The sequence below is a fragment of the Callithrix jacchus genome, chromosome 20, assembly GCF_049354715.1.
Source record: "Callithrix jacchus isolate 240 chromosome 20, calJac240_pri, whole genome shotgun sequence".
NCBI lineage: Eukaryota > Metazoa > Chordata > Mammalia > Primates > Cebidae > Callithrix > Callithrix jacchus.
The window spans coordinates 33,834,306-33,860,746 of record NC_133521.1 but is presented as its reverse complement, the minus strand read 5'-3'; the positions used below and the strand labels follow the sequence as shown (position 1 = coordinate 33,860,746).

Sequence of the window (26,441 nt, the reverse complement as noted above, 5' to 3'; positions counted from 1 at the left end):
TTGTTGGCCCTAAGCAGCCTTTTAAAGTAATGGATTATGTAGCAGTTTTTTTGTTTGTTTCTTTGCTTTTAGGATTCTACAAATTGATTCATGGACTGTGTGCTCACTGTCAATACTTAGAAAAGAATTTGTATTTTATTAGTGAATAATAAAGACTGGGCTACCTCTATCAAATTCAAAAAATGACTCCAGATAGAAGCAATTATTAAAATGCAACATAACAGCGACAAAACAATGCAGATATAAGAAATACCTCAACACGATTCGAAGTGAGTCTTACTGCTGGCGGTTTTAAAACATTGCATTTCTAATGGAGAAGAACATTTGTTTTAATTTGGCAGTGATAAAAATTCATTTCCATTTTTTAGCTTTTCTTTTCCAAGCTTTTAGTTTAAACAAGCATCCACTGGGCAGGTGGACGCTTCATTTGCTTTTGTTCTCTAAGGGAGATGAGCTGGTGTCAAAGGCTGATGCCCTGATTTCATCAAATGTAACAGTGCATTATTGCTTAGCAAGGAGAAGAGGTTGCTGTGGCTAATTAAGTTAAATTATTTGACCATTGGCATAATATTGTCCTTCTGCATTGGACAGTAGGGAAGCAGTAGGGATGCTCTGAAGGAGCTAAGAGGCATAATCAAGAAAACACTGCGATTAAATTAGCCCATAAAATCAGAAGAAGACATATAAGGATCATTTAACATTAGGAAAATATAACAAGGTTTGAAGGTAAGAACTGAAGAGGGTGGCCTACTTAAAATCAATCTCATTATAGAAATTGTAAACATAAGTAAGTCCACCTTGCAGAAATGCACTTCAGGTCAGAATTTTTTTACTGGATCCACCCAAAATTTCCATGGTCAAAGACAGTGAACAATTATTCCTTAGTATTCATACTGGTTAAAACATAATGACTTCCTCAGGACACAGGGGCACTAATGCAAATATGGTTCAGTTGCTCAAAGAGTCTGATGCCTATTCTTACCTCCAAAATAATAGGTGCCACCTGAATAAATCTGCTCAAGCCCCAGCAGAGGAGTAGCAGAAGCCATATGGCCATCCACCGCCACATTCAAGTGATTCTTTGTAGCAGATAAAGAGACAGAATGCCACTGCCCATCATTTAATCCGACACCTGGGGAGATGAAATCAGTTAGAGCTCTCTCTCAGTAGTGAACACTATAAGAAGTTGGTTACAAACAGCAATACACACATCACTCAATCGGGTACAGTACTTAACTCGATTAATGAAAAACAATGACATCAACAGGTAAAGGGAGACAAATGGGAAGGCAGCATCCTCTATGTGGAAAACAGGGCATTCCAAAATTGGCAACCCTGGACAATCCTGGATGGTTAAAATAGTTCAATTATTTGTCAGAGATTGATTTTAGCTTCCATCTATGGAATTTTCTTCTTAGGAAAAAAGGGTTTAAGAATTCCCAAAATTCAAAGGTATATCCAATAAAATAGTTTACCTACTATTCCGCACATTTGTATAACCATCATTTTATAGAACAATAGAATATTTAGCAACTGATATCATCAATTATTATAAAAATATTGCAATAAACTATTAATAGTGAAAGTTTACAGGTATAACATAAAGTTAAAAGATAAAACACCATGAAAACCTATTTATATGCAATTGACCCTCATAATTTGTAGATTTTATATTTGAGAATTTGCTTCCTCACTGAAACTTACTTATAACTCTCAAATCTTAAATATTTGAAGGGGCTATCTCAGTCATTTGAGGACATGTACAGAGCAGTAAAGAACTCGAGTGGCCCTCACTCGAACAGAGCAATGTTCTCCCTTACTGCTTTAGCTCTCATACTATAAGCAACACTTTCCTTAAATTTTTTTTAAGTTTGTTGGTGCTTTAACTGTTTAAAATGGCCCCCAAACATCATGCTGAAGTGTTATCTAGCATTTCTAAGAGCAAGAAGGCTGATGTGTCTTTTAGAGAAAATGCATGTGTTAGCTAAGTTTCATTCAGGCATGAATTATGGCGCTGTTGGCAGTAAGTCCAATGTTAATGAATCAACAGCATTACATTAAATAAGACATCCTTAAACAGAAACACACATAAAACAAAATTAGGCTCCTAGGAACCTTACTCTGTATTTCCCCTAGGAGCAAACGTTCAGTATTCCCTAATTCAGTGTTCACAGACTTTTTAGAATATAACTATAATAAACAATGAGAATAAACTCTGTATATATTTGCACATGATTCTAATTATATTCTCATATAAATAGAGAAGGGACTGAACAGAAATGTTCTTACATGGAAACAGTAGTTTTTTATGAAGGAAAAATGTGATTGTTTCTATTTACTTAAATATTTTCCAAGTTTATACATATATATATGTGTATATATGTATAAAGTCAAAAGTTGCTAAAATCAAAAATCAAGGTATTCTTATCATCTCTAAAATTAATCTCTAGTCCCTTCTAAGGAAGTCCCAGTGTCATGAATCCATCAGAATGCACAGACTTCCTCTTACAGGCAATCGATTCTACAAGGAGCTCTGTAGTTAAATACGGAGCAGGGACAAGAAATCTAAGTGTCTTTGTCATGAATTTACCGGTCAGTTTTACATTCATTTGAATAGTCAACTCTGTGATTCTGCAGATGAAATTAGTAAACAAAAAATAGAAGCAATCTACCAAACCCAACAGCCTCTTTTCTGATATTACATGTGATTCTTTTTTTAAATTGCATTTTAGGTTTTGGGGTACATGTGAAGAACATGCAAGATAGTTGCATAGGTACACACATGGCGATGTGATTTGCTGCTTTCCTCCCCATCGCGTACATCTGGCATTTCTCCCCATGCTATCCCTCCCCAACTCCCCACCCCCCGTTGTCCCTCCCCTATTCTCCCCAACAGACCCCAGTGTGTAGTGCTCCTCTCTCTGTGTCTATGTGCTCTCATTGTTCGACACCTGCCTATGAGTGAGAATATGCGGTATTTCATTTTCTGTTCTTGTGTCAGTTTGCTGAGAATGATGGTCTCCAGGTTCATCCATGTTCCGACAAAGGACATGAACTCATCGTTTTTGATTGCTGCATAATATTCCATGGTGTAAATGTGCCACATTTTCCCTGTCCAGTCTATCATCAATGGGCATTTGGGTTGGTTCCAGGTCTTTGCTATTGCAAACAGCGCTGCAATGAACATTCGTGTGCATGTGTCCTTATAGTAGAATGATTTATAATCCTTTGGATATATACCCAGTAATGGGATTGCTGGGTCAAATGGAATTTCTATTTCTAGGTCCTTGAGGAATCGCCACACTATCTTCCACAATGGTTGAACTAATTTATACTCCTTCCAGCAATGTGAAAGTGTTTCTATTTCTCCACATCCTCTCCGGCATCTGTTGTCTCCAGATTTTTTAATGATCGCCATTCTAACTGGCATGAGATGGTATCTCAATGTAGTTTTGATTTGCATTTCTCTAATGACCAGTGATAACGGGCATTTTTTCATATGTTTTTTGGCCTCAGGTATGTCTTCTTTTGTAAAGTGTCTGTTCATATCCTTTGCCCACTTTTGAATGGGCTTGTTTTTTTCTTGTAAATTTGTTTGAGTTCTTTGTAAATTCTGGATATCAGCCCTTTGTTAGATGGGTAAACTGCAAAAATTTTTTCCCATTCTGTTGACTGTCAATTCACTCTAATGACTGTTTGTTTTGCTGTGCAGATGCTGTGGAGTTTGATTAGGTCCCATTTGTCTATTTTGGCTTTTGTTGCCAAAGCTTTTGGTGTTTTGGTCATGAAGTCTTTGCCTATTCCTATGTCCTGAATGGTTTTGCCTAGATTTTTTACTGATTTTATGCAAATATCTTTTCTGATATATATAATTTCTTTTATTTCCTCAAGCAATTTCTACCACATGCATTTTGACTGAAAAATGCATCAAAGCTCCCTTAGGTGACTACATGGCTTTGCCACAGACATATTTATTCTAACACAAATTTTAGCCAGGACACAGATGCTCACTCTTAGATCGTATCCATGAACCAAAAAAGATTATCGAAGACCCAACTCTGATTTGATTTGTAAAAGATAATAGGAAAGGCCTGAAAACTGGAATAGGAAGAATGTAGGTTAGATACTTTTAGACACATTTTCTAAGAGTAGACTCTGAAATAGACAGCTGAATAGAGTTATGTAATCCTTGATCATATAGGACTGGACTAAAATAAATCAGATGTCCTAGATTTGTCATCCAGTGCTTCCTTTAAGACATATTTCCCCCATTTAGAGTGAAATTTCTCATATGCTCTTTGTGTCACATGTACAGGCCCTTCCCAGTCTACCACCTGCCCCTGGCATTTCTCCTCCACCTCATTCTCAAAGCCCTGTGTGCAAGACTCTACTTCTCTTATTTTGTTTTAGGCTTTCCATTGGTCTCAGACAGTTCTTCTCAAACTATCTGTAGGGAAGAACATTTTATCTTCTGATCTATTGCAAATTGACACTTTTATAAAATATGATGAAAATAAATTACTAAAAAGATAGATTTTGGCAAGGTTGCAGAAAAAAAGGGGAATGACTGTATGTACATTGTTAGTGGAACTGTAAATTAGTTCAGCTTCTGTGGAAAGCAATTTGGAGATTTCTCAAAGAACTAAAAATAGGATTACTATCCAAGGGATCAATCCCATTACCGAGTCTACACCCAGAGGAAAATAAATCATTCTACCAAAAACAGGGGACCCAATCTTCATGGCCATGGACTGATACTGGGTCTGTAGCCTGTTAGGAATCAGGTCACACAACAGAAGATGAGTGGCTGGTAGGCAGGCAAGCGAAGCTCCATCTGTATTTACAGCTGCTCCCATCACTTGCATTACTGCCTGAGCTCCTCCTCCTATCAGATCAGTGGTGGCATTAGATTCTCCTAGGAGTTCTAACCCTACTGTGAACTGCACATGGGAGGGATCTAGGTTGCACACTCCTTATGAGAATCTAATGCTTGATGATCACTGTCTCACATCACCCCAAGATGGGACCATGTAGATGCAAGAAAACAAGCTCTGGACTCCCACTGATTCCACATTATGGTGTGCTGTTTAATTATTTCATTATATATTAAAATATAATAATAATAGAAATAAAGTGCATAATAAATGTAATGTGCTCGAATCATCCTGAAACCATCCCCCCACATCAGTCCATGGAAAAACTGTCTTTCATGACACCAGTTCCTGGTGCCAAAAAGGTTGGGGACCACTGGCCAAAAAGATGCCTGCACTCACATGTTTACTGCAGTATTATTTACAATAGCAAAGACATGGAATCAACCTAGGTGCCCAGCAATGACAGAATGGATAAAGAAAATGTGGCACATATACGTCACAGAATGCTAGGTAGCCATTAAAAAGAATAAAATAACATTGTTTGCAGCAACATAAATGCAGCTGGAGATTATTATCCTAAGCGAATTCGCACAAACACAGAAAATCAAATACAACATGTTCTCACTTGTAAGTGGGAGCTAATCGTTGGGTACACATGGTCTTACAGATGAGAACAATAGACACTGGGGACTTCAAAAAGGGAGAGGGAGTCGGGAAAGAATTTAAAAACTACCTATCAGGTACTATGTTCACTATTTGGGTAATGGGTTCAGTTGAAGCCCAAATCTCAGCACAATGCAATATATCCATGTAATGACCTGCACTTGTACCCCTGAATCTAAAATTTTAAAAACTAAAATAAAATAATAAATAAGACATAAAATACAAGCCCACTAACCATATGCTTAAATGTTGTAGTGATCTCCTTTCATCAATTTCTAGGTATTTAATCTCCATTTTTACATTTATCTCATCATAGATTAGTAACAAGTATTTCACTGAGCCAGTGCTGGTCCAGGGACCACACTTTGAGTAGCAGGGCTCTGGGCAGTCATTGGATAAGCATGCAACAGGATTAAGTAAAAGACTCGGGACGCCTATTGTCCACAGAGAAGCAAAAACTAGATTAAGAACAAAAGACTGCCAAAGCAACCCACTCTGTAATTTGGCACACATTTAAGTACACTCATCTAACAAGCTAGCGGGTTGCAGGTTGTGATTGGAATAGTTGTGCCATGTTTGTGAGGGAACCTTCAGAAAGCATTCCCCAAGCCTCCTTAGTAACAAACATTATTTACCTACGATGAAGAGACTGAATACCTGTCAACGGAATTTATTACTCAGATTAAATCACAAAAGATCCCTTTAACTCATTTCAACTAACTCTACCTAATTTTAAATTAGATTCTAATTGTTTTGTAAGTATACAACTCCTTTCCATTTCTATGTCTGATGATAGGTTGGCCCCTTTTAAAGGCCACGCCACTGTGAAACAGGAAAGAGAAGGAGAAGTCACAGAATTTGAATTTTCTTCTCATTTATGATACCGTGTAACTAAATGAAAATTCTATGCATCAGTCCCACTACTCATAACTTTTAAGTGTGGGGAGAAACATGCTGGTATAGTAATAAAATAATAATTTTATTGAGGTATTACCTCAATAATTTTATTGAGGTTCACAGTACCTGTTATGCATTCTATCAGTTAATCTTCACTATAACTATTATTATTCTCAGCCTAAATAAGGAGAAAATGAGGCTCAGAGAAAAACAAACTATTGACGTCATATCCAGCTGCTGAATAGCTGAAGGAAAACAGAAAACCAAGACTGACTCCAAGCCTACACTCTTCGCCATCAGCAAGACAGGTTTTCCCCTTATTTTATGTTTTGCTCACGTTGAACAATTAACTCTTAAGAAAAACAGGACCCAACAGCTAGGACATGGCCTCGCACCGTCAGTGAGGCGTCGGTGCTGTAAGAATCCGGCTGGGCTGGGTTCTTTGGACTGGGCTTTGGTATTCTCCTGCTGAACATCAACAATACCACAGAACACCAACACCAGACAAGGCGATTCTATGACTATAATGAAACGAGGGGGGGGAAAGATCCAGACTACTGTATAATCTCATCCAAACACAGACAGAAGCAAGGCTACCGTACGAACCACAAAAACACAACCTTCCTTCTCTCCTGATACCATGAGTGATCAATTGCTTGGTCTTCTATTTACCAATTACGACTTGAGCCTTACTTCATTCTTTCATCCTTCTAGATAAGGTTTACAAAGATATCTAATATAGAATTACCCTCAGTTCCTGACAGCATGTAGTCTACAGCAATTTTTCACTTCCTTGAACCCTCCCTCAGATCAGCTAATACAACCCAAATCCTACGCCATCCTAACACCTTTGTCTTCAGACAACCCTTGGTTTCCAGGGTGTGTTCTCTCTGTTGCAATAAGCAATAAAATCAACTTGTTTAACTCCAGAGATGTTCACTGCTGTCTTTGGCTGGAAAACATTGACAATGCCAATTGGAATAACGGAAGGATGAAATAATAAATGGAAGTGTTTGCAGTTGCAGGTTGAAGAGGATAAGATTATGGACTAGAAGCTTCTCTCTCTCTTTCTCTTTCTGTTGCTCTCTTTTCTCTTTCAGCCTTAATCATATAAACATACAAAATACAGCAGGAGAAAAAAGATTTGTGTCTACTCCTTCTCTATAGACTGTCTTCTAGTTCCACTCCTAATTACATCAGAAACATGAGAGCTTAGTTGCCATCACCTTCTCATAATATTACAACACATATCTGTAGTGCACGATGTGTAAGAAAAAAAAAATCAGTCTGCCATATAGAGCAGGAGTTCTGCAAAGGTGCAAAAGGCAATTATACATAGGCCATTCCTCAGGGAAAAACCAAAGGGTGTTGCTTCTTCCCAAGTGTATTTCAGTTCTCTGAAGTGCCAGACATTCTTATATCCACTAACTGTAGTCACTAACCAGAATTAAGGATCCAGATCACTAGATAGCTCTTGTCAAGAAAAAAATATGGAGGTGGTTGGTACCCATCACTTTGGTGGAGAGTGGGAGTTTAAGGGGTGACAGCTTTACAGCCCAAAAGCTAGGAATAATTTTAACAGTGAAAGGGAGGAAGGGGGATTGACAAAAATGGCTCTCCTGAGTGCAGCAAATCAAGGGGGCTGCTCCATTGTCAGGGGCACAAGAATCTAGAATGCTTAGTAATAGAAAAATGCAGAAGCATCTCAAATACTGCAAGCCTGCCTCTGCCAGGCCCTGCCCATGGGAACAAGAGGCATGGTTATAAGCCTGATTTTCACTGTTAGGCAAACACAGCAGCAGAAAGCTAAAATCATAGTAGGAATCTCAAATTTGATATTAAAAACTTTGTTTTAAATAAGAAAATAAAACTATACTGTTCACTGATTTTTGCTTTGATATCTATAAAGGTGGCAAAGACTAAAAATATTTTGTGTCATAAGGGATTTTATAGTGCTGCTAATATGTTTCATGATTCAGACTAATATAATATCTCAAGTATTTCAAAAATTAAGCCGACATAATATTTTTATTTCCAAATGACAATTTACAAAACTGTACATCATATTAAAAATTTAGTCTGATAACTCAAACATATGCACAATTCAGTTCTTTCTCAATACAATTTAATCTTAATTTCATTATAAAATACATTAAAATGCTGAGTTTTTCAAACATGTAAGATTTGTAAAATATATCTCCAGTAGCTAGGAAAAAATAATCCATCCCTTTATAATGAAAAGATTTAGTACAATGTGATGGCAATCCATCAGTAAAGACATGGTTCTCTTGAAAGTCATTGTAATGCATCCTGACAACTGGTTTGATTATCAAACATTGCATTCATGAAACATAAATAGTAAGTCTTCCTCTTGAGAGAACAAACTGACCACCCACCCAACTACCATTAAAGTGGTCTATTTTCAAATCCAAAATGCACTTGCTTCACGGGAACTAGCAAAAAATAACATTGTGAAAGAAACTGAAAAAAAGAAGAGTAGAGAGAGTTTTTAATACTGACATGTGTATTTAGTCTAGTATCAACATCAGATGATTTCATAACAGATTATATTGTATATGAATGTAAATATTCATTTAGAAATTTTTAAATCTCTCAGTGTATTTTATACAACTTATTCCTAGATACAGTTATACATGCCTGTTAAGTTGTTAGATGTGGGCTGGCTTCAGCCTGAGTGACAGGGATAAACCCCATCTCTACTAAAAAATACAAGAATTCGGTGGGTGTGGTGGTACAAGCCTGTAATCCCAGCTACTCGGAAGGCTGAGGCAGGAGAATTGCTTGAACCCAGGAGGCAGAGGTGGCAGTGAGCCAGGATAGTGCCATTGCACTCCAGCCTAGGCAACAAGAGTGAATCTCTGCCTCAAGAAAAAAAGAAAAGAAAAAGAAAGAAAGAATCAAGAAATAGGCTGGCTTCATGAAGCTCACCACAGAAATATTGCACTGAAGCTATTTCTTTAAGATGTTGAAAATTAGGGTATGAATATAACCACTTCAGAAGATGTCAAATATATTACAATAAATGACACATTAATGGCAAGCTTACATTTTTAGACCTTCATTTTCAGGGCCTATTAATTATTAATATAGGACTGATTAATTTATTTCTTTTTGTCTAGCCAGCAAATCTACCACATTTTGAACATTACGTAAAAAGTCACAGCATAGTAGCTCTTTAAAAATTATAACTAATATTGAATTCTCCGTTCCATATTTAAACTACAATAGTGGTACAGTAACAAAAAGACATGTAAAGAATAGGCATTTGTATATCCATTTGTATACCTGTTTTCTTATATTTAATTTCCAACTGTATTTTAACTTGTCATTTTTTTCTCCTCTTCAAGTCACACTCTACTACGTTTTGGTCATAGTTGATATAGAGGAGTAGTAAAATTGAATCTTTAAGTTGTTTTTAAAGAGCATTTGTTAAGTTAATGTAGTAATTTACCCCAAGGGAACCTCTAGTTGCTTGGCTTGGATGCTATTGTACATACGTACAAAAGTGATGTAGCGCTTTCGTCAAGAATGATCAAATTTTAATAGAGAGACAAAAACATCCCTCACTCACCGCACTGACCTAAATCAGACATTCATTTTCCAGACACTCATATAGTCACCTTAATTATACTACTTCTAATCATTAAAATGATACCACACTGTCTAGAAGTAGAGAGAATTTCATTTGGTGCCCGAATGAGGAACTTCACACAAATCTTTACATCCTCAGCAAGTGAAGTTACCATTCACACTGCACGCTCATATAGAGATATAGATACACATCCCAGAAAGACCTCTCCCTTTTTCCCACAGACAAGACTAATAGATCTGTTAGGAAAAGTCTAGTTTCCCCTTGAAGGACATTTAGTTAACTTGTTGGCCAGTTTCAAAGTCTTCACGTATTCCCCAAAACACTGTTTCTTAAAGGTTCTTCAACACCTTAGGAGATGTTCTTTGTCCAAAGTGGGAGGCAGGGTCATGAAAGGAAATGTCAGTTCCCCCAAAACTATCATTTTGGTTAATAAGAACTGCTAGTGTTGGAACCATATTTAAAAGAAAATTGGAATCAAGTTCCTCTAAGGAAGAGTGCTTATGATCTTATTAACCTGAGTATTCATTTATTAGGCAAATATTAAATTTTTGGTTATGCATAAAATTTGGTCACAGAGATAATGAAATCTTTCAAATCCATATGCTTTGCCCTGGGGAATACATTTATTACCTGCTGTGATGTCACTGGGTAATTTTCCTGGCTGGGAGAGATTCAGCTTAAGTTTTCCGTCACTCAGAAAGAGGAGGACACCCCCTGAAACCAGCGGAAGTTCACTGAATAGCAGAAGCCCTGCCTTATTCCAAGTTCGAAATTGAAAAGTGGCAGAAACCTCTTCCTCTCCAGAGAAGTCTGGCAGCGCTAAATAACTCCTGGAGCTCAGAAAAGTCACGGGCATAGATTGTGGTTGTGAACAAGCAAATGACACATTTCCCTGAGAATAAAGTAAAAGAAAAAGCTTTCAGAATGTTATTCACATCACATTAGTAACAGAATTTGAGGACTGCGTTGCAATCTCACATTATCCTCGATTTAAAAAAAAAAAAAAAACAACCACCTGCTATCAACATGACAATCCAAATCACTGCCCTGTTTCTTAAAGGTTCTTCAACCCCTTTCTCTGCTCTTCTCTCCATTTATCAACTTTAATATAAATTTAAAGTCAATGAAGTCAACCTTATTTAGAAGAGCACACATTAGAATAAAACATTTGGTCTTAGTCAAATGAAAACATTTGGCTCTATTATGAATCTGTGAAAAGTGAATTCACTTTTATGGTAAAAAAAAAATATGTTGTTCCAATGAAGGAAATAACAAAAGCTAAACAGCAAACCACACTAACCCATATGCTACTCTATAATGTAAATTCAATTATAAGACTACCAGGCCTAGAAAAAAATGGAAACATTTTTAACAGCTGTAGATTGGTCTTTTTTTTTCTTAGTGATACATAAGAGTTATACATACTTATGAGGCACAGGTGATATTTTGATACATACATGTAATATGTAATAAGCAACTCAGGATAATTGGTACGTCCATCATTTCAAACATTTATCTTTTCTTTGTGTTGAGAACATTGCAAAACTTGTCTTGTAGGTATTTTGAAATATACTATAAATCCTTGTTAACTAAAGTCACCCTACTGTGCTACTGAAAACTAGAAATTATTGCCCCCTTCTTTCTAATCATATTTTTGTACCCATTAACCGGCAGTGTGATCTTATGCATCATTTGGATAGCTGCCTGATATCTTACTGGCAGCAAATCCTCTTGCCAAAGAAGACTGAATGGTCCTTGAAGTTTCTAGAAACTTGTGTTATGGATAATATACACACATGCATGCATGTAAACACACACACACATATCTATAATATTTTTATTTTCCTTTTAAACAATTTCCATTTTATAAAAAACAACTATTTTAAAACCTTGCTGGTTGTTATGCTCATATAAATAACACCGATTCATACATAATTAGAAATAAAATGCTGTGTAAACAATAAATATGCTTGTGGTGTGCTTTGGGTTTTGCCCAAACGTCAGCTTAAATTTACATACTTTGGATTTTAAGCAATGAAAGAAATTCATTCAAAGCAATATGTGCCTGCTTTAGCTAGAAACCATGTTTCCCAGAATGCCCTTACTTGCCTGCTTCTGGGTAAAAGCCAAAACAGAGAGTTGGGGTGATATTTGACAGTTAGAATTAAAACACCAGCAACACATTTTGCCCCAAAGGTTTTTTTCTATAATCATGTGTGATGAGTGATGGTCACACAGCGGCTGGTTTGTTCCACTCTGTCCTTGCTCTCCTGCGCTATGGCCCATCTCTTCTTCCTGACAGCTGGCCCAGCTGACCAACAGCAAGCCCAGGCCCATCCCAAATGCATGCCTGGGAACCCACAGGGGTGGTGGCTACCCACAGGCAACAACTGCCCAAGTTCTCTTCAACCCTCCTAGGCTGAAACGTCTGTGAGCTCCAACACACCTCCACACACCGTTGCTTTAGACAGAATTCATGACTCCGCTGATCCCCGCACTTCCCCTGCTAGGCCATTCACTTTTTAGCTCCTCTGAAAATTGTTAAGGTCCAAGTCCTAAAATAGATGCACTGTTCACAATACTTACATTGGTGCTGTTTCCCTAACTAAAACCTAACCAAGACAACTATATTTAAATTCTGCCCCATTTCCATAGAATTCTAATATAATGCAGTCTGACCAACACTGCCATTTGGACAGATTGGCAGAGGCAATATTGTAACACAGCCTATATATGCTTGTGGTATTAAGATCTCTTGGTGCAGATTTTCTACATGTGATGTTTCATACATGCTGTTTTTTGTTCATCTCTTTATCATGAATGACTATGGCAAAATACAAGTTTTTCACGTCTCCCTAATATACAAGGATGTTATCTGATTCCAGAAACTCTGTATGCTTATCTGGTAAGTTTGTCAGGGAATATCTTATTTAAAAAATTACAGAGGAGGCTGGGCACAGTGGATCATGCCTGGAATCTCAGTACTTTGGAGGCCAAAGTGGGTGGATCACCTGAGGTCAGGAGTTTGAGACCAGCCTGAACAACATGGAGAAACCCTGTCTCTGCTAAATACACTAAAAATTACACAGGTGTGGTGGCAGGCATCTGTAGTTCCAGCTACTCAGGAGGCTGAGATAGGAGAATCACTTGAATCTGGAAGGCGGAGGCTGCAGTGAGCCGAGATCACACCACTGCACTCCAGCCTGGTGACAGAGCAAGACTCTGTCTCTAAAGAGAAAAAAAAATTACTGAGCAAAAGAAATTAGACTACTGCGAGTAATGACATCACAATAAAATTAAAATATCAACCATAAAACACTGCTTTACTTCATATAAAGACAAAATAATTATGCCCCAAAGTTATAATTGTTTCAGATAGAATCAGTCTTTCATATGCATATTGCCAATCAAAGAAAAATATTTAAATAAGAGTAACCTCTAAAACATCCTGTTAAATGGGAACCTAAAATGGAGCAATTTCACTGTTTGGAAAAAGAAATATAGTTTTACTAATGTCTTCACATAAAGACTCTTACCATAGCAATTATCTGTGGTTTTTGTTGCTTGGCCAAATCAATGATATTCACTCCATTATAATAGAGATTTTCTAAGCATCCATGAAAATTTCTGTGTGGGAATGACACTGATTTTCCAGGTGCTGGAATCCCTCCAAAGCTGATCTTAGAAAGAAAAGTAGCATCAATAATATTGTTTAGTGATTTTTCTAATAATCTGCTTAAGTTATTATAATTAGCAAGTATAGCTATAATCACCACACACAGATCAACTTTTCACAATCCTACACACAAAAATTAAGATATAGATTAAAACAAATTTATGCGCATTTGGCTTTTATTCACACTAGAACTTTATTTGTACAAGTTGCTGATCACACCTGGCTTTGATATCTATTGTTTGATGAAAAATACATCTTTATATCATGGTAAAACTTGATCTGTTTGATACTGTAACCAATTACTATATTTTATTTTAGACACGTTTCTGGCACATATTGGTATTTGTGCATTTGAATCTATTGCTAATGAATTAATCAATCAGTTTGTTGCTACATTCCCTTCATAAATTCATACTGCTCACAAATACCCTAGAGCACAAGAAGTCATAGAAAATATCTTGTATTTGTTTGTGGTAGTAAGATCTCTTGGTGCAGAAGATATCCTATGCGTCATGCTCTGTAACTACATATTTCAGGTAAAAAAGATGATCTCCCTCTATCATAATAAATTTACACACTGTGAGAAAGATGAAGCTGCAAGTTCCATGTGCCCAAAGCTGCTACTGTGAGTTAGGCCACCTCGGGAAATGCTTCACCTGTTCTATGATTTACTGTAAAAGGTGGGTTCTTTATAGTGTATTTTCCTTTGGGAGATTAAACCACATATGCATAATAAAATCAGCCTTCATTGAAATATAACCATCACACCTCATCATCAAGATTCAGGAAACTGAATTCTCCCCGTGCGTGGAAATGATGCCTGTGTTCGTCCACTGTAAAGTTGATTAGTTTGCCCAAACGCTGGATGAGCACTGAATGCCAATGCTGATCATCTAGCAGGCTGCCCAGGGTGAGATTGACCAGGGCGGAAGTGGAAGGCAGTTTAGCTTCACCTTAGAAGGGGGAAAAAATAACAGCACCATTACTGCCAGTTTAAAGAAAAAAAAAAACTTTCCCTTTTGTGGACCAGCATTTTTCATAGTAATTGCAATCTCCTTTCATGCATTCCATTTCAAACACTAGGATGGATTTCCCTGAAGTTTGAATATAATACGCTCTCAACCTTGTTGCAATTTCCTCCACTGTTAATTCTTTTTATCCTTATTACCAATTGCATGCTCATTTTCTACGTAAATTTTATCTTCGCTACAACCTCATTATTTTTACCACCTCCACATTTTTCAATGACCCATCCCTTCCTTTATGATGTCAGGAAATAGCTATACAGTTCTATCAGCATTATTTAAAAAACACTGAATGAGGATTTTGTGCAATTTGCAAATTACAAACCATTTTCACATGAAAGAGCAATATTGGCATATGTACAAGCCCTTGAATCTGACAAGGCACTTTGACTGTTAAAAGAGAAGCAATAAAATCATAAAGTTACTTAAGTGATGTTTAAATAATCAGATTTTTGAGCACTTCGCCAAAAAGTTTTACCTGAGTTAATAAGTAAAAAGAGTCTTCCTTTTCTTAACTGCAGTGTGATGTGATCTCCATTTGGCCCTTCCCTGTGGAGTAGAACCCCATCACTCTGCATGGTTTTGAATTTTAAAGAAATAATGTCTTTTATTGGGCTCAGGGATTTTTGATCAAATCTGTAGAGAAGGGAACTTTTTCCATCAAGATCAACCACTTCTGATCCTAGAAACGAAGATATTAGAAGTCATTCTAAGGATAAATATATTTTTCATTAGAGCATTTTAAATGCATTATATATTGAGAAAAAGCATTATATATACTCACACACATGCATATACTAATGACAGAGTTATATTCTGATAAACCTGTCATAAGTTGAAAATACTGTAAGTTGAAAATGCATTTAATACATGTAACCCCCCAAACCTCATAGTTTAGCCCAGACTACCTTAAACATACTCGGAACACTTACATTCGCCTACTGTCGGACAAAATCATCTAACACAAAAATCATTCTAGAATAAAGTGCTTAATATCTCATGTAATTTACTGAATACTGCACTGAAAGTGAAAGACAGAATGGTTGGATAGGTACTCGGTGTATGGCTTCTAATGAGCATGTATTGTCTCTGCACCACTGTAAAGTTAAAAAACCGTAAGTTGAATCCTTGTAAGTCGGGGGACTGTCTGTGTAGTTCAGCTCCTGACCAGTCAAAAGTAAAGGAAAATATAACCACCAAACATCTAAATTCCTATTGACACCTGGGGTTGATTTCATTTTGGTCTTTACTAACCTGTTTATAAAATTCATGATCTAGGAATACATTTTTAAATGTATTCCTAATTTTCTCATTTATATATATATATATAATGTCATTAAATATTATATAGGTATAATATTCTCATTAAATATATATATTAATTATATATTATATAATTATATAATTTTCTCATTAAATATACATGAGAAAATTATATATATTATATATTTTATTATATATATAGAGAGAGAGGTAGGGTCTTGCTCTGCTGCCCAGGCTGCAATGTAGTGGCAAAGGTACTATCTCAGCTCACTGCAGCTTTGACCTCTGAAGATCAAGAGACCCTCTCACCTCAACCTCCTGAGCAGGGGGAACCACAAGTGTGCACTACCATGCTTGGCTAATTTAATTTTTTATGGTGATGAGGTCCTCATTATGTTGCCCAGGCTGGTCTTGAACTCCTGGGTTCAGCCGATCTGCCCACCTCAGCCACCCAAAGTGCTGCAACTACAGGCGTGAGTAATATGGGCCATTTTTCCATATTACTAAAGGCTATTTCTTCTTATTCCATTAAACAAAGTTATAACTAATCTACATTAAATCACTTTACATATTTTACAATCAGTGTTTTTAATGGATTTCTTGAAATTCTGAAGTTAAATGTTTTTTTTGGCTCCAGAGAAACTGGTTTTGATATCTCAAAATTCTTTCATCCATACACTATGTTAATGAGATCTATACACAAAGATACACACATAGCATAGACTCATCAAATGCCACTTTTAGTACATGTTAAACTGACCTTTGTGCTTTGTCTTATTTTATTATGTTTGTGGTTAAGTGACAGTATTTAAGAGCAATATTATTTTCTGTCTTCTCAAGGGCATTGTTGGAAAGACCCTGACTTAATGATATTGTAAGGTCTGTTCTGTGGTATTTGTATCATAACTGTGACACTGACATGTTTTTTTCAGCTTTCTGACTGTGCCTTATCTACTTATTGTCAAGATCACTCTTATTCAGTTCATCTGAGAAAAGATGTCATGTTATACCAGTAACATAACAATACATCTGTCAAAATCAGTTGCACCTGCACAAGAGACATAAAAAAATCTCATAACACTTGGAAATCCTGACAGTACTGTCTACATTTCATAAGTCAAAGATTTTTAAGGCAATTACCCTTGAGAGTGTACTTATATAATAAATGAAGAGGCTCAAAAAATACAATGGAATATGAAGCTATTTTTCAACTGGCAAGCTGACTTCTGCCAGTCAACAAAATGACATTCCAGTTTACTCATCTTGTTTCATTTGACAAAATTATTACAGCTGTTCAAAAGCCCAAATATGCATTTGATTCCGATTATTCATCATATTTTATGTGAATCATTTGTATATACCACCCTGCAAATTTTTGTCAACTATTTTATGCAGCTATCTTTTGAAGACTCAGAAGTTTTATTTTTTCACATTTTGCTAATGTACTTATAGAGAATTCATTCACCAAGTGCACATGAATAAAGATTGCCTTCTGTAGAAAGAATAATGTTAGCCTAACAATCATTCCTTGTTACATAGCTGAATGAATGTGCATGGTAAAAATATAACTGTGTCAAATACAAATAATGCATCCTATGATTATTAGATTATAATAAATTAAGAAAATTTCCAATAAGACAGACTTTAAATGCTGACACATTTGGAGCAATGCAGTTCTCTCTGCGTTAATGTATCACTTAAAGGCAACTATGACAGTAATGATTTCATTTTAGATAAAGACTATTTTTGAAATTAGCTACCAGGAGAATTTTTCCCATTAAAGGTTTAGCTTGTGTTACTTTAGCCTACTAGTACTTTTTTTTCTTTTTCACCACTGTTATTATTACATTATAATGATCATATTTATCTTCTGTGGCACCTAAAGCTTTTGTGCCTGGAATATTTCAATCAGCAATGGCATAGAGAAAAACATATTAAACCATTGATGCCTAAAGCAATTGCATACTCTTAAATGGAAGCCACTTGTCATTTTCTCTCATTCTTACCGTCTACTTGCTTCACAGGTATACGACTACACAATTCTATGAATTCATTCAATAAAAGTTTATTTGACCCAATGTAGAGTCGCTGTGTGAGATTCTAGGATTAAAAAAGAATTCAACACATATATAGCCCCTGTCCTCATGGTGCTTCCATTTAGTGAAGACAGACAATATTTAGCAAGTGGACAACTAAGTTCATAAAAGCATTACAGATTGTAACAGGCATTCTGATCAACAGTAACAGAAGGCTGGAGTCACTTAAGCTAGTTGATAAAGGGCTCTCTCGGTTCTCAGGTCTAGAAAAATGAGGCAAAGGCAGATCTTCGTCAGTAATCTTGCCACTCTCTACAGTCTTCAAGTCCTATAACTTGTCCCCATAAACTAGGATTACTCTTGGAACATTTAATTTCAAGAGGCCTAGGCATTTTCCCAGCACTGTCCGATTCACTGCCATAAAAGAAAGCTCTGAGGATTGCTGAGAAACTACAGTGACAGGAAATAATGTAGTGCTCAGAGTAGGAGTTAAGTTTGGCTCACCTTGAAAAAGGGGGCCTAAAAGGAAGAAGGTACAGAAAGAGGGAAATCAACAAACTAGCTACAGTCACATCGTAGATTTCCCATGCGGGTAAACAATACCCTTCAGAGAAAAAAGAACAAAGAATAATTCACAACGCAAGTACATCATCGGTACAGGAAAACTTCATGGGGTATACACATAATATATAGAAACAGAATCTCATAAAATGAAAAAAACTTCTGAGTGATTTTTAACAGCATTATTTTAGATACAACACTCATTGTAGGTCACTTTTTTATAAGCAATTTTTCTAAAAAGTTATTTGCACAAACACATATGATATATTTTTTAAAGTCATCTTAATTACAAAATACTGAGTTATGCTGAATAAAGTTAATCATATAAAAGCCTGAAAAAAATGAATCTTTTGAGAGAGAGAGGGAGCATTTGAATTCTATATATTACCAGCACCCAGCTGTCCAAAAATGCTGGTGAGAGATAGGAATATAGTTTCTCTTGAAAGTGATCTTACCACTGTTAAGAAAAATTAGAAAAAAAACAAAAAAACAAGAAAAGGAAATAAAGCAAAGAAATAACTTCACATCTTCTCAATGTCATAGTGGAATGTCTTCTAACAGGTAAAGATTACTTAATTCTAGGTGAATTCATAAATTCTGATTTTACTATTTATTACTGAATAATAATTAAGGCCAGAATCTATAAAGTAACATGTTATCAATCTGCAGATTTTTGCTCAGTAGAAATGCAAATAGCTTCCGTCTAGTAGAAACTATATCTCCAAAGGTTATGGGTTTATTGTCCTGTTGGATATCAACTTCTTGTATAGCTACCTAGTAACGTTATTCTAACACGCTCTCCTGCATTCCTATAGGTATACTCAATCTCTTGAATTTTCTTTGAAACTATATTTACCATCCTTTTAACTTTTTTTAACTTTTTTATCAATGAATCAAATGCTTCTTTGATATATGTATATTCTGTATTTGAATGAAAGTTATGTTTTTATGTTTTTTAAAATTGACTTTAACATTGTTAACTGAAAAAGTACGTTTGGACTTCACAATGACCAAGAAAGCAACATATCAAATCTTAGCCATCACCAGAATTTATTTTCACTATTCTACAAAGATTTTCAGATATCTGAGCTTTTAAAAAAGCAACAGCAATCTAAACATAAACAAAAATAAAAAATTTCAGAGTGATTCACAGCAATATGTCTTTGTATTGGTACTAATCTATAAAATATCTAACATGAGTAAACAGAATTATTTAAATTAGTACAAATAAATATTTATTTTAGAAACACTAAACTAAGCATCCAAAATAACATTAATATTTAAATTAATAGTCAATATCACATTTATTTCTATCTTTTATAAACACCTTTGGAAAATAATCTTTTTTTTTTTTTTGACAGGTCTCCCTCTGTCACCTAGGCTGGAGTGCAGTGGCATAATCTCAGCTCACTGCAGCCCTGAACTCCTGAGCTCAAGTGCACCTCCAACCTCAGCCTCAGCCTTCCAAGTAGTTGTGACTACGGAAATGTGCCACCATGCCCAGCTAACTTTTTGTATTTTTGACAAGGATGGCATTTCTCCATGTTGCCCAGGCTGGGAAAACAATCTTTTGTACACAGTTGAATTGTATAAATAGGAAAAATAGAGGTATTAGAAAACTGACCATAGGAAAAATGTGAAATCCGAAGTTAATGAAGTTTGTAACAGTAAAAGGCCTGTAGTCTAAAGATGTAAGAGGAGACTTGTTGCTTGATTGAAAGGAAGAATTATTTCTCTGTGAATGTGTTCATTAGTATGCTTATTAACTGAGGTTTTATATATATATATATGTATATAATATATATATAAACAGGTTATATATATACATATATAATATATATGTATATAATATATATATAAACAGGTTATATATATACATATATAATATATATGTATATAATATATATAAACAGGTTATATATATACATATATAATATATATGTATATAATATATATAAACAGGTTATATATATACATATATAATATATATGTATATATATATAAAAACAGGTTATATATATACATACATATATTATATATATAATATATATGTTATTTTATATATAATATATATAAAAAATAATATATATCAGATTTTGCCTTTTTGGACTTTTCCACGTCCCTTTTGACCTTCTCCACTGTTTCCACCCTACAAAAGCCCTCACCAGAAGCCCATAAGATGTTACCACCATGCTTCTTGAACTTCCCAGCTTGCAAAACCATGAATGAAATAAACTTCTATTTTTAATAAATTACCCAGCCTTAGATATTCTGTTATAGCAACACAAAATGGACTAAGAGCTGACTATTACTGTTGTAAAGCAATCACAAACATAGTCTCTTAATGCATCACAAATTTATTGTCTCACAATTCTGGAATTCAGAAGTCCTAAAATCATGGAGTTGGCAGGAGCTGTTTTCCTTCTGAAGTCTCTAAAAAATAATCTATTTATTTGTCTTTTCTACCTTTTAGTGACCACTTGGCTCATCATGGCCCCTTCCTTCATGTGACCAGTGTCACGGCATCTTCAAATCTCTCATTCTTTCCCTCTCTCCCTCCCTGCCTTCTACTTTCCTTTTATGAGGCTTTTTGTGACATCAGGTCCACCTGGATAAACCAAAATAATCTCCCCACTGTAAGAGTCCTAAGTTAATTACATCTGCAAAGTGCCTTTGCTATGGTAACACAACATGTTTACAGGTTTCAGGGACCAAGATATTAGGGAAGTATTATCCTCTCTATCACAGCAAGTTACTTAACCTCTTTGTCCCTGTTGTCTCATTTGTAAAATGAGAATAATAGTACAGACGTTTTAGGATTATTGTATGCATGCTTATCTGCCTAGCTTTTAGAAGCTGACACACAATTAGCAATCAATGAATATTAACAACTACTAATGCTAATACTAGGATTTATTGCTAGAATATTGGGCAGGAAAAGGTGCATAGCAAAAAAAAAAAGTACATTTGGTGTATTTGTGACTCTTTAAATAATAATGAATTGCTGAAGTACACAAGAAACCCTTAATTATCAATGTCATTGCCAGGTTATTCAGCAAGGATGATTTCAAGCCATCTGTGGGTTCTGTGGCTTTTTCTCTGTCTGTCAGCTCCTGCCCAAGCTGACTTACCACAGCAATTGTTGGTGACCTGATTCCTCCTCAGTGAATACCTCCATCTCAAATCTTTACATTTAGAGCAAGAATCAAGGAAAGAAGAGACTCACAAAGATTGTAGGCCCTACTCTCATATCAATTCTCCCTGTCACCCTAGGTATAGCTTGCTTTATTTACACAATTCAGAAATAAAATCTCCCGTGGAATTAAGAGCTTTGCAACAGAAAATATTCAAGTATCTTTCAGGGAGTTGTGTCAGACGGAATATTCTTAAAATGTGTATTCTGCCTTTTTTTTCCGGCAGCATGTATTTATGGAGAGCTTTCTGTGAATACCGTGGAAGACACAGTGATGCATAAAAACAAAGAACACTTTTTATTTTTTTTGAAGGAGCTTATAGTCAATTGGGGAAGACACACAACCCTGAGACGCAATTATTCATGCCTGTCTTTAGAGCTCTGCTTTTGTATCACGGCTGCATCTTGAATGATTTCTAAGATGTGCAGGAGAAGGAGTTGATCCGCTGCAGCCTCTGAGAAGGGTGTCAACTAAATTGTAAAAATGCTTTACCTTCTTAAGCAGCAAACTTTCTCTACCACTGCATATTTCACATACACACACACCCCTCATGGTAATATATTCCAGTTTTCCTGGTATCTTCTCCCCACCCCTGCATCCTACCCTTGCTCCAGAAGTTTGGGTCTTCTCAAATTTTAAGGGGTTATCACTTAAAAGAGCAATGTCCCCACAATCCCCAAGTGAATTTCTAAGAAAAATATTCAAAATCACAAACTGAGCTCTAGGGTCCAGCTATATTAGAACCAACGGAAAAGAACCCCTTGGGATCTCCATATACATTCCACATTCAACATCCTGGGCTTGGCCTAATGTTTACCAAATTAGACTCTCAGGAATTCTAACCTGGAACAGGAATACAGGTCCCTGAATGATTCTGAAGCAGATGGCAGCATAAGGGTTGTTTGCTAGGAAGAACAAGTACGTTCCATAAACCTATTCTCTGAAAATAAATAACCTCACTGCATATTGAATTGTACCTGGAAATAAATTGTGACATGGAAATGAATGTTTTATTCATTTATACTGTGGGTGGTACTTACAGACAGTTGAGGAGGTGGTAGAGATTTGTCCCCAGAAGATGTTTTAAGGATAAATTGATTCTGTGAGTTAAACTATGAATCATGGAATTATTGCTGAGGTCAGATGACTACAAAACTTAAAAAAGAAAAATTGGAATAGAAAATGCATAAACTAGAAAATCAATTTCTCAATGATAGAAAATTAACTGTATTTGAAGGTCATGAAAGAGTTAATGAAAAATACACTAGAGTCTTTCATTAATTCTTTGGGAATCTCCCCAAAATATAAACAGAACAAGATTGTCACCTTCAAAAATCCGAGAAAAAAATAATATAGCTTTTTCATCAATTGGAAAGGGGTATAGACCAAACTCTTCTTAGTCAAACATGAAGTCAGCCTTAAACACTGATCACACTGTTTATTTATTTGAAAATTATTACCCATAAATTACTAAACAAACAGAGGTCCAATTTTGACTTCTGAGAAACACAAATCAGACTGAGTTGCTGTTTAACTATTATATAGTGAAATATTAAAGTAGCAGCATGATAGATAGGTACTTGAGACCTGCATTACTGAATTGGTTTTTTAAAGCGATGAAGAAAGACCAAGTACTTAAGAAATCAACAGGAAATAGATTGTACTATTTTTGCATGATAGCATAAAAGAACACAGAATGATTTAAGGAACTCTTAAGTTTAAAACAACTAAAATTAATACAATAAAAAGGAAGAAGGCATAGAAATCAAGTGCTATATATCACTACAGGGAAAAGATGACTTTACTATCTTTTTAAATAGACCAAGTTAAGGTCAGTAACAACACACCAGGAGGTTATGGGAACAAACATGATCATTCTCACTTAAATATCAATCCAAATTAACCTTTTAAGCAGATTTGAAATTAATAACACCTACTATGTCAAGGACACTTGAATGTATCATCAGAGGATGTAAGTTACATTTCTATCGCTAATATTTATTTGCAACTTCTGTAATATCACAGAAGTTACCTAAATGCTGATTATCCATTTCTTTATTTGGATATGCACAGAAAAATTCCAGCCTCTCATACCACACAAAGATGCTAGAGGGATCAAATGGAAATATCAAAATGCCTCAAAATTTATTATTTTGTATACTGTTATTTTACTAATAACAACACTTGGAATCACATATGTTTATCTCAAAGGTATCTCTCTTTTGATCAATTGCTGTTGTAAGAATGTAATACATTTGTGATTTTTATGTATTTATGATACCATTTATACCATGGATAATCAGATTTTTTATAATTCAACCATTTAACCAACAGTTATTGAACACTGTGCCAAGTGCTATGGTGGGAGATGCTGTTGCTACAGTGAACATATTTGTCCTTAGGGATGCTCCACCCTGAAGGAAGAGAGCAAGCAAATCCTTCTGTGTACACAGACATATTTACACATTATAATGTAAGTATGTACAATTACATAATGTAAATATGTACAATCACAACTTGTAATTGTACATATTTACCTGGTCTATTTAAAAAGATGGTAAAGCAGTAAAGACATGTAACTGTAAATATTTACAAATTATAACTGTACATATTTACAAATTGTACATATTTACATTTGTAAATATGTACAGACAAATATACAAATTCCAGAGCATGGAAGGAAAGGACAGGGTTACAGGAGACTTTTGAACATGGAGATTTAAATTTGGTTGGTAACTGGGGACAACATCTCTAAGGAAGTGCTATTTAAGCTGAGTAGGTAATCCTATGTGTCAGCAGGGGTCAGGAAAGGAGGAGGAAGTGGCAAAAGGGAAGAGGTGGGTATGGGACGGATGAAGACTATTAGGAGTGTGGGATAGACAATGGAGGGCTGGATGGCGCTGGCAGGAAGTAAATGCAAGTGGTCCACAGGGAGATGACTGGCTGATCACCTAGACCCTATGAAGGCTTAGTTCCAGGTTTTGTTGGATAAGTCTATTTGGGTTTTGTTCTTAGCCCTAGGACATAACAATATGTCCTCAGGTATGGTCTTTACTCCCAAGGTAATACATTAGTGGGATTTCTTTCTTCCTTTTTTAAAAAAATCTCTACTCCTGTGACAGATTACCTTGTGGCATTTTATTGAAAGCCCAAGATATTTAACAAATTCCTCTAAATTGGCAGGACTTGAACTCCAAAGGTGGTCTTTCCAGCCCTAGACAGATACTAAAATCTTCAGACTTTTAAACCTCTACCCCCTGCTTTCTCCAGGGCTGTTTGGCATTTCATCTTGAGCATGTGAGTTACAAGAATTGGCCAAAGATCTAAGGGAAATGTGTCTGCAGGAGCAGGGACCCTCATCCTCTTACCTCCTTCTTTTGAATATTCCCACTCAATTTCTAGCCTCTCTGGCAACCTTGAACTCTGACCTTAGTCCCCCTCCTGCCTAGTAAAATCTGGCTGTTTTCTGCTGGTCCTTTGGTAAAAGTAAAATAAACGTGAATTTCCCAGAGTTTACTTCCCTTCTTCCAAGAATCAAGTCCTCTCCAGTTTCTTCCATTAATAAACTTCAGAACTCTGAAGCATGTTTTAAAAATATATTTAATTTAACACTTATACAACTTTTATGGTCAGCAGTTCAGTCCAATAAAAGCTACGCTGTCATGACCGACACTGAAAAACAAATCTTCTCCCTTCTTGTGAACCCTTATAGTTAGCTTGAACCCGTCATTTATTTAGGGCTGTCAGAGAATAATAACATTCTATTATTCCTTTTTATTTATTACCTAAAATATTTAATTAAAGAGATACTCCCCTCTTCTATCTGGTTATAAGTTACATAGGAAAAGTAAGATATACTTGGTGTCTCCTCTCTTCGTTTATGAGTTTTCAAAATAAGGAGTTGGATCTTTATGTCTCTCAAAGACGACCAATGGGGCTTTTCAACTGTTGTTATCATGAACCCATTCACTCAAACATATTTAATTTGTTTCAAAACTTGGCAGTTACAATTCTTATTGATACTAAAACATTTTCATTTTTGGTCAGTGAGAATCTCTTCAATTGGTGCTGAATTCTTTTGCCATGACCCTGATAAGTTTTCATAGTTGCCTTATTTTCTAGTATCTTAATAGCTAATCTTATTTTGATTTTAAAAGAACTCCATGTGATGGTTCATACTGAGTGTCAACTTGATCGGATTGAAGGCTGCAAAATACTGATCCTGGGTGTGTCTGTGAGGGTGTTGCCAAAGGTGATTAACACCTGAGTCAGTGAGCTGGGACAGGCAGGCCCGCCTTTATCCGGGTGGGCACCATCTAATCAGCTGCCAGAGAATACAAAACAGGCAGAAAAACATGAAAAGCCTAGACTGGCTTAGCCTCCCCACCTACTTCTCCCTCCATGCTGGAGCCTTCCTGCCCTCAAACATCAGACTCCAAGTTCTTCAGCTTTGAAACCCGGACTGGCTTCCTTGTTCCTCAGCTTGCAGATTGCCTATTGTGGGGCCTTCCAATTGTGTGAGTTAATACTCCTTAACAAACTCCTATGTGAAAAAAAAATGATAGATAGATAGATAGATAGATAGATAGATAGATAGATACACACACACACACACACATATATATATTCTGTATTAGTC

General features: G+C 35.8%; 1 protein-coding gene across 4 annotated transcripts in view; it reads right to left on the bottom strand.

The window, feature by feature from the left end:
• Positions 1–26,441, bottom strand: part of CNTNAP4 (contactin associated protein family member 4) — a 288,212-nt gene that overhangs the window by 100,190 nt on the left and 161,581 nt on the right. For 2 of the 4 annotated variants that reach the window (XM_002761181.6, XM_078358378.1), the window contains 5 exons: positions 15,227–15,430; positions 14,492–14,676; positions 13,584–13,727; positions 10,678–10,939; positions 983–1,132 (listed from right to left, as the gene is read on the bottom strand). In XM_002761181.6, the coding sequence (XP_002761227.1) occupies positions 983–1,132; positions 10,678–10,939; positions 13,584–13,727; positions 14,492–14,676; positions 15,227–15,430 (945 nt within the window). The remainder of the gene's footprint in view (positions 1–982; positions 1,133–10,677; positions 10,940–13,583; positions 13,728–14,491; positions 14,677–15,226; positions 15,431–26,441) is intronic. The other 2 variants (XM_078358379.1, XM_017966934.4) reach the window with 1 other exon arrangement.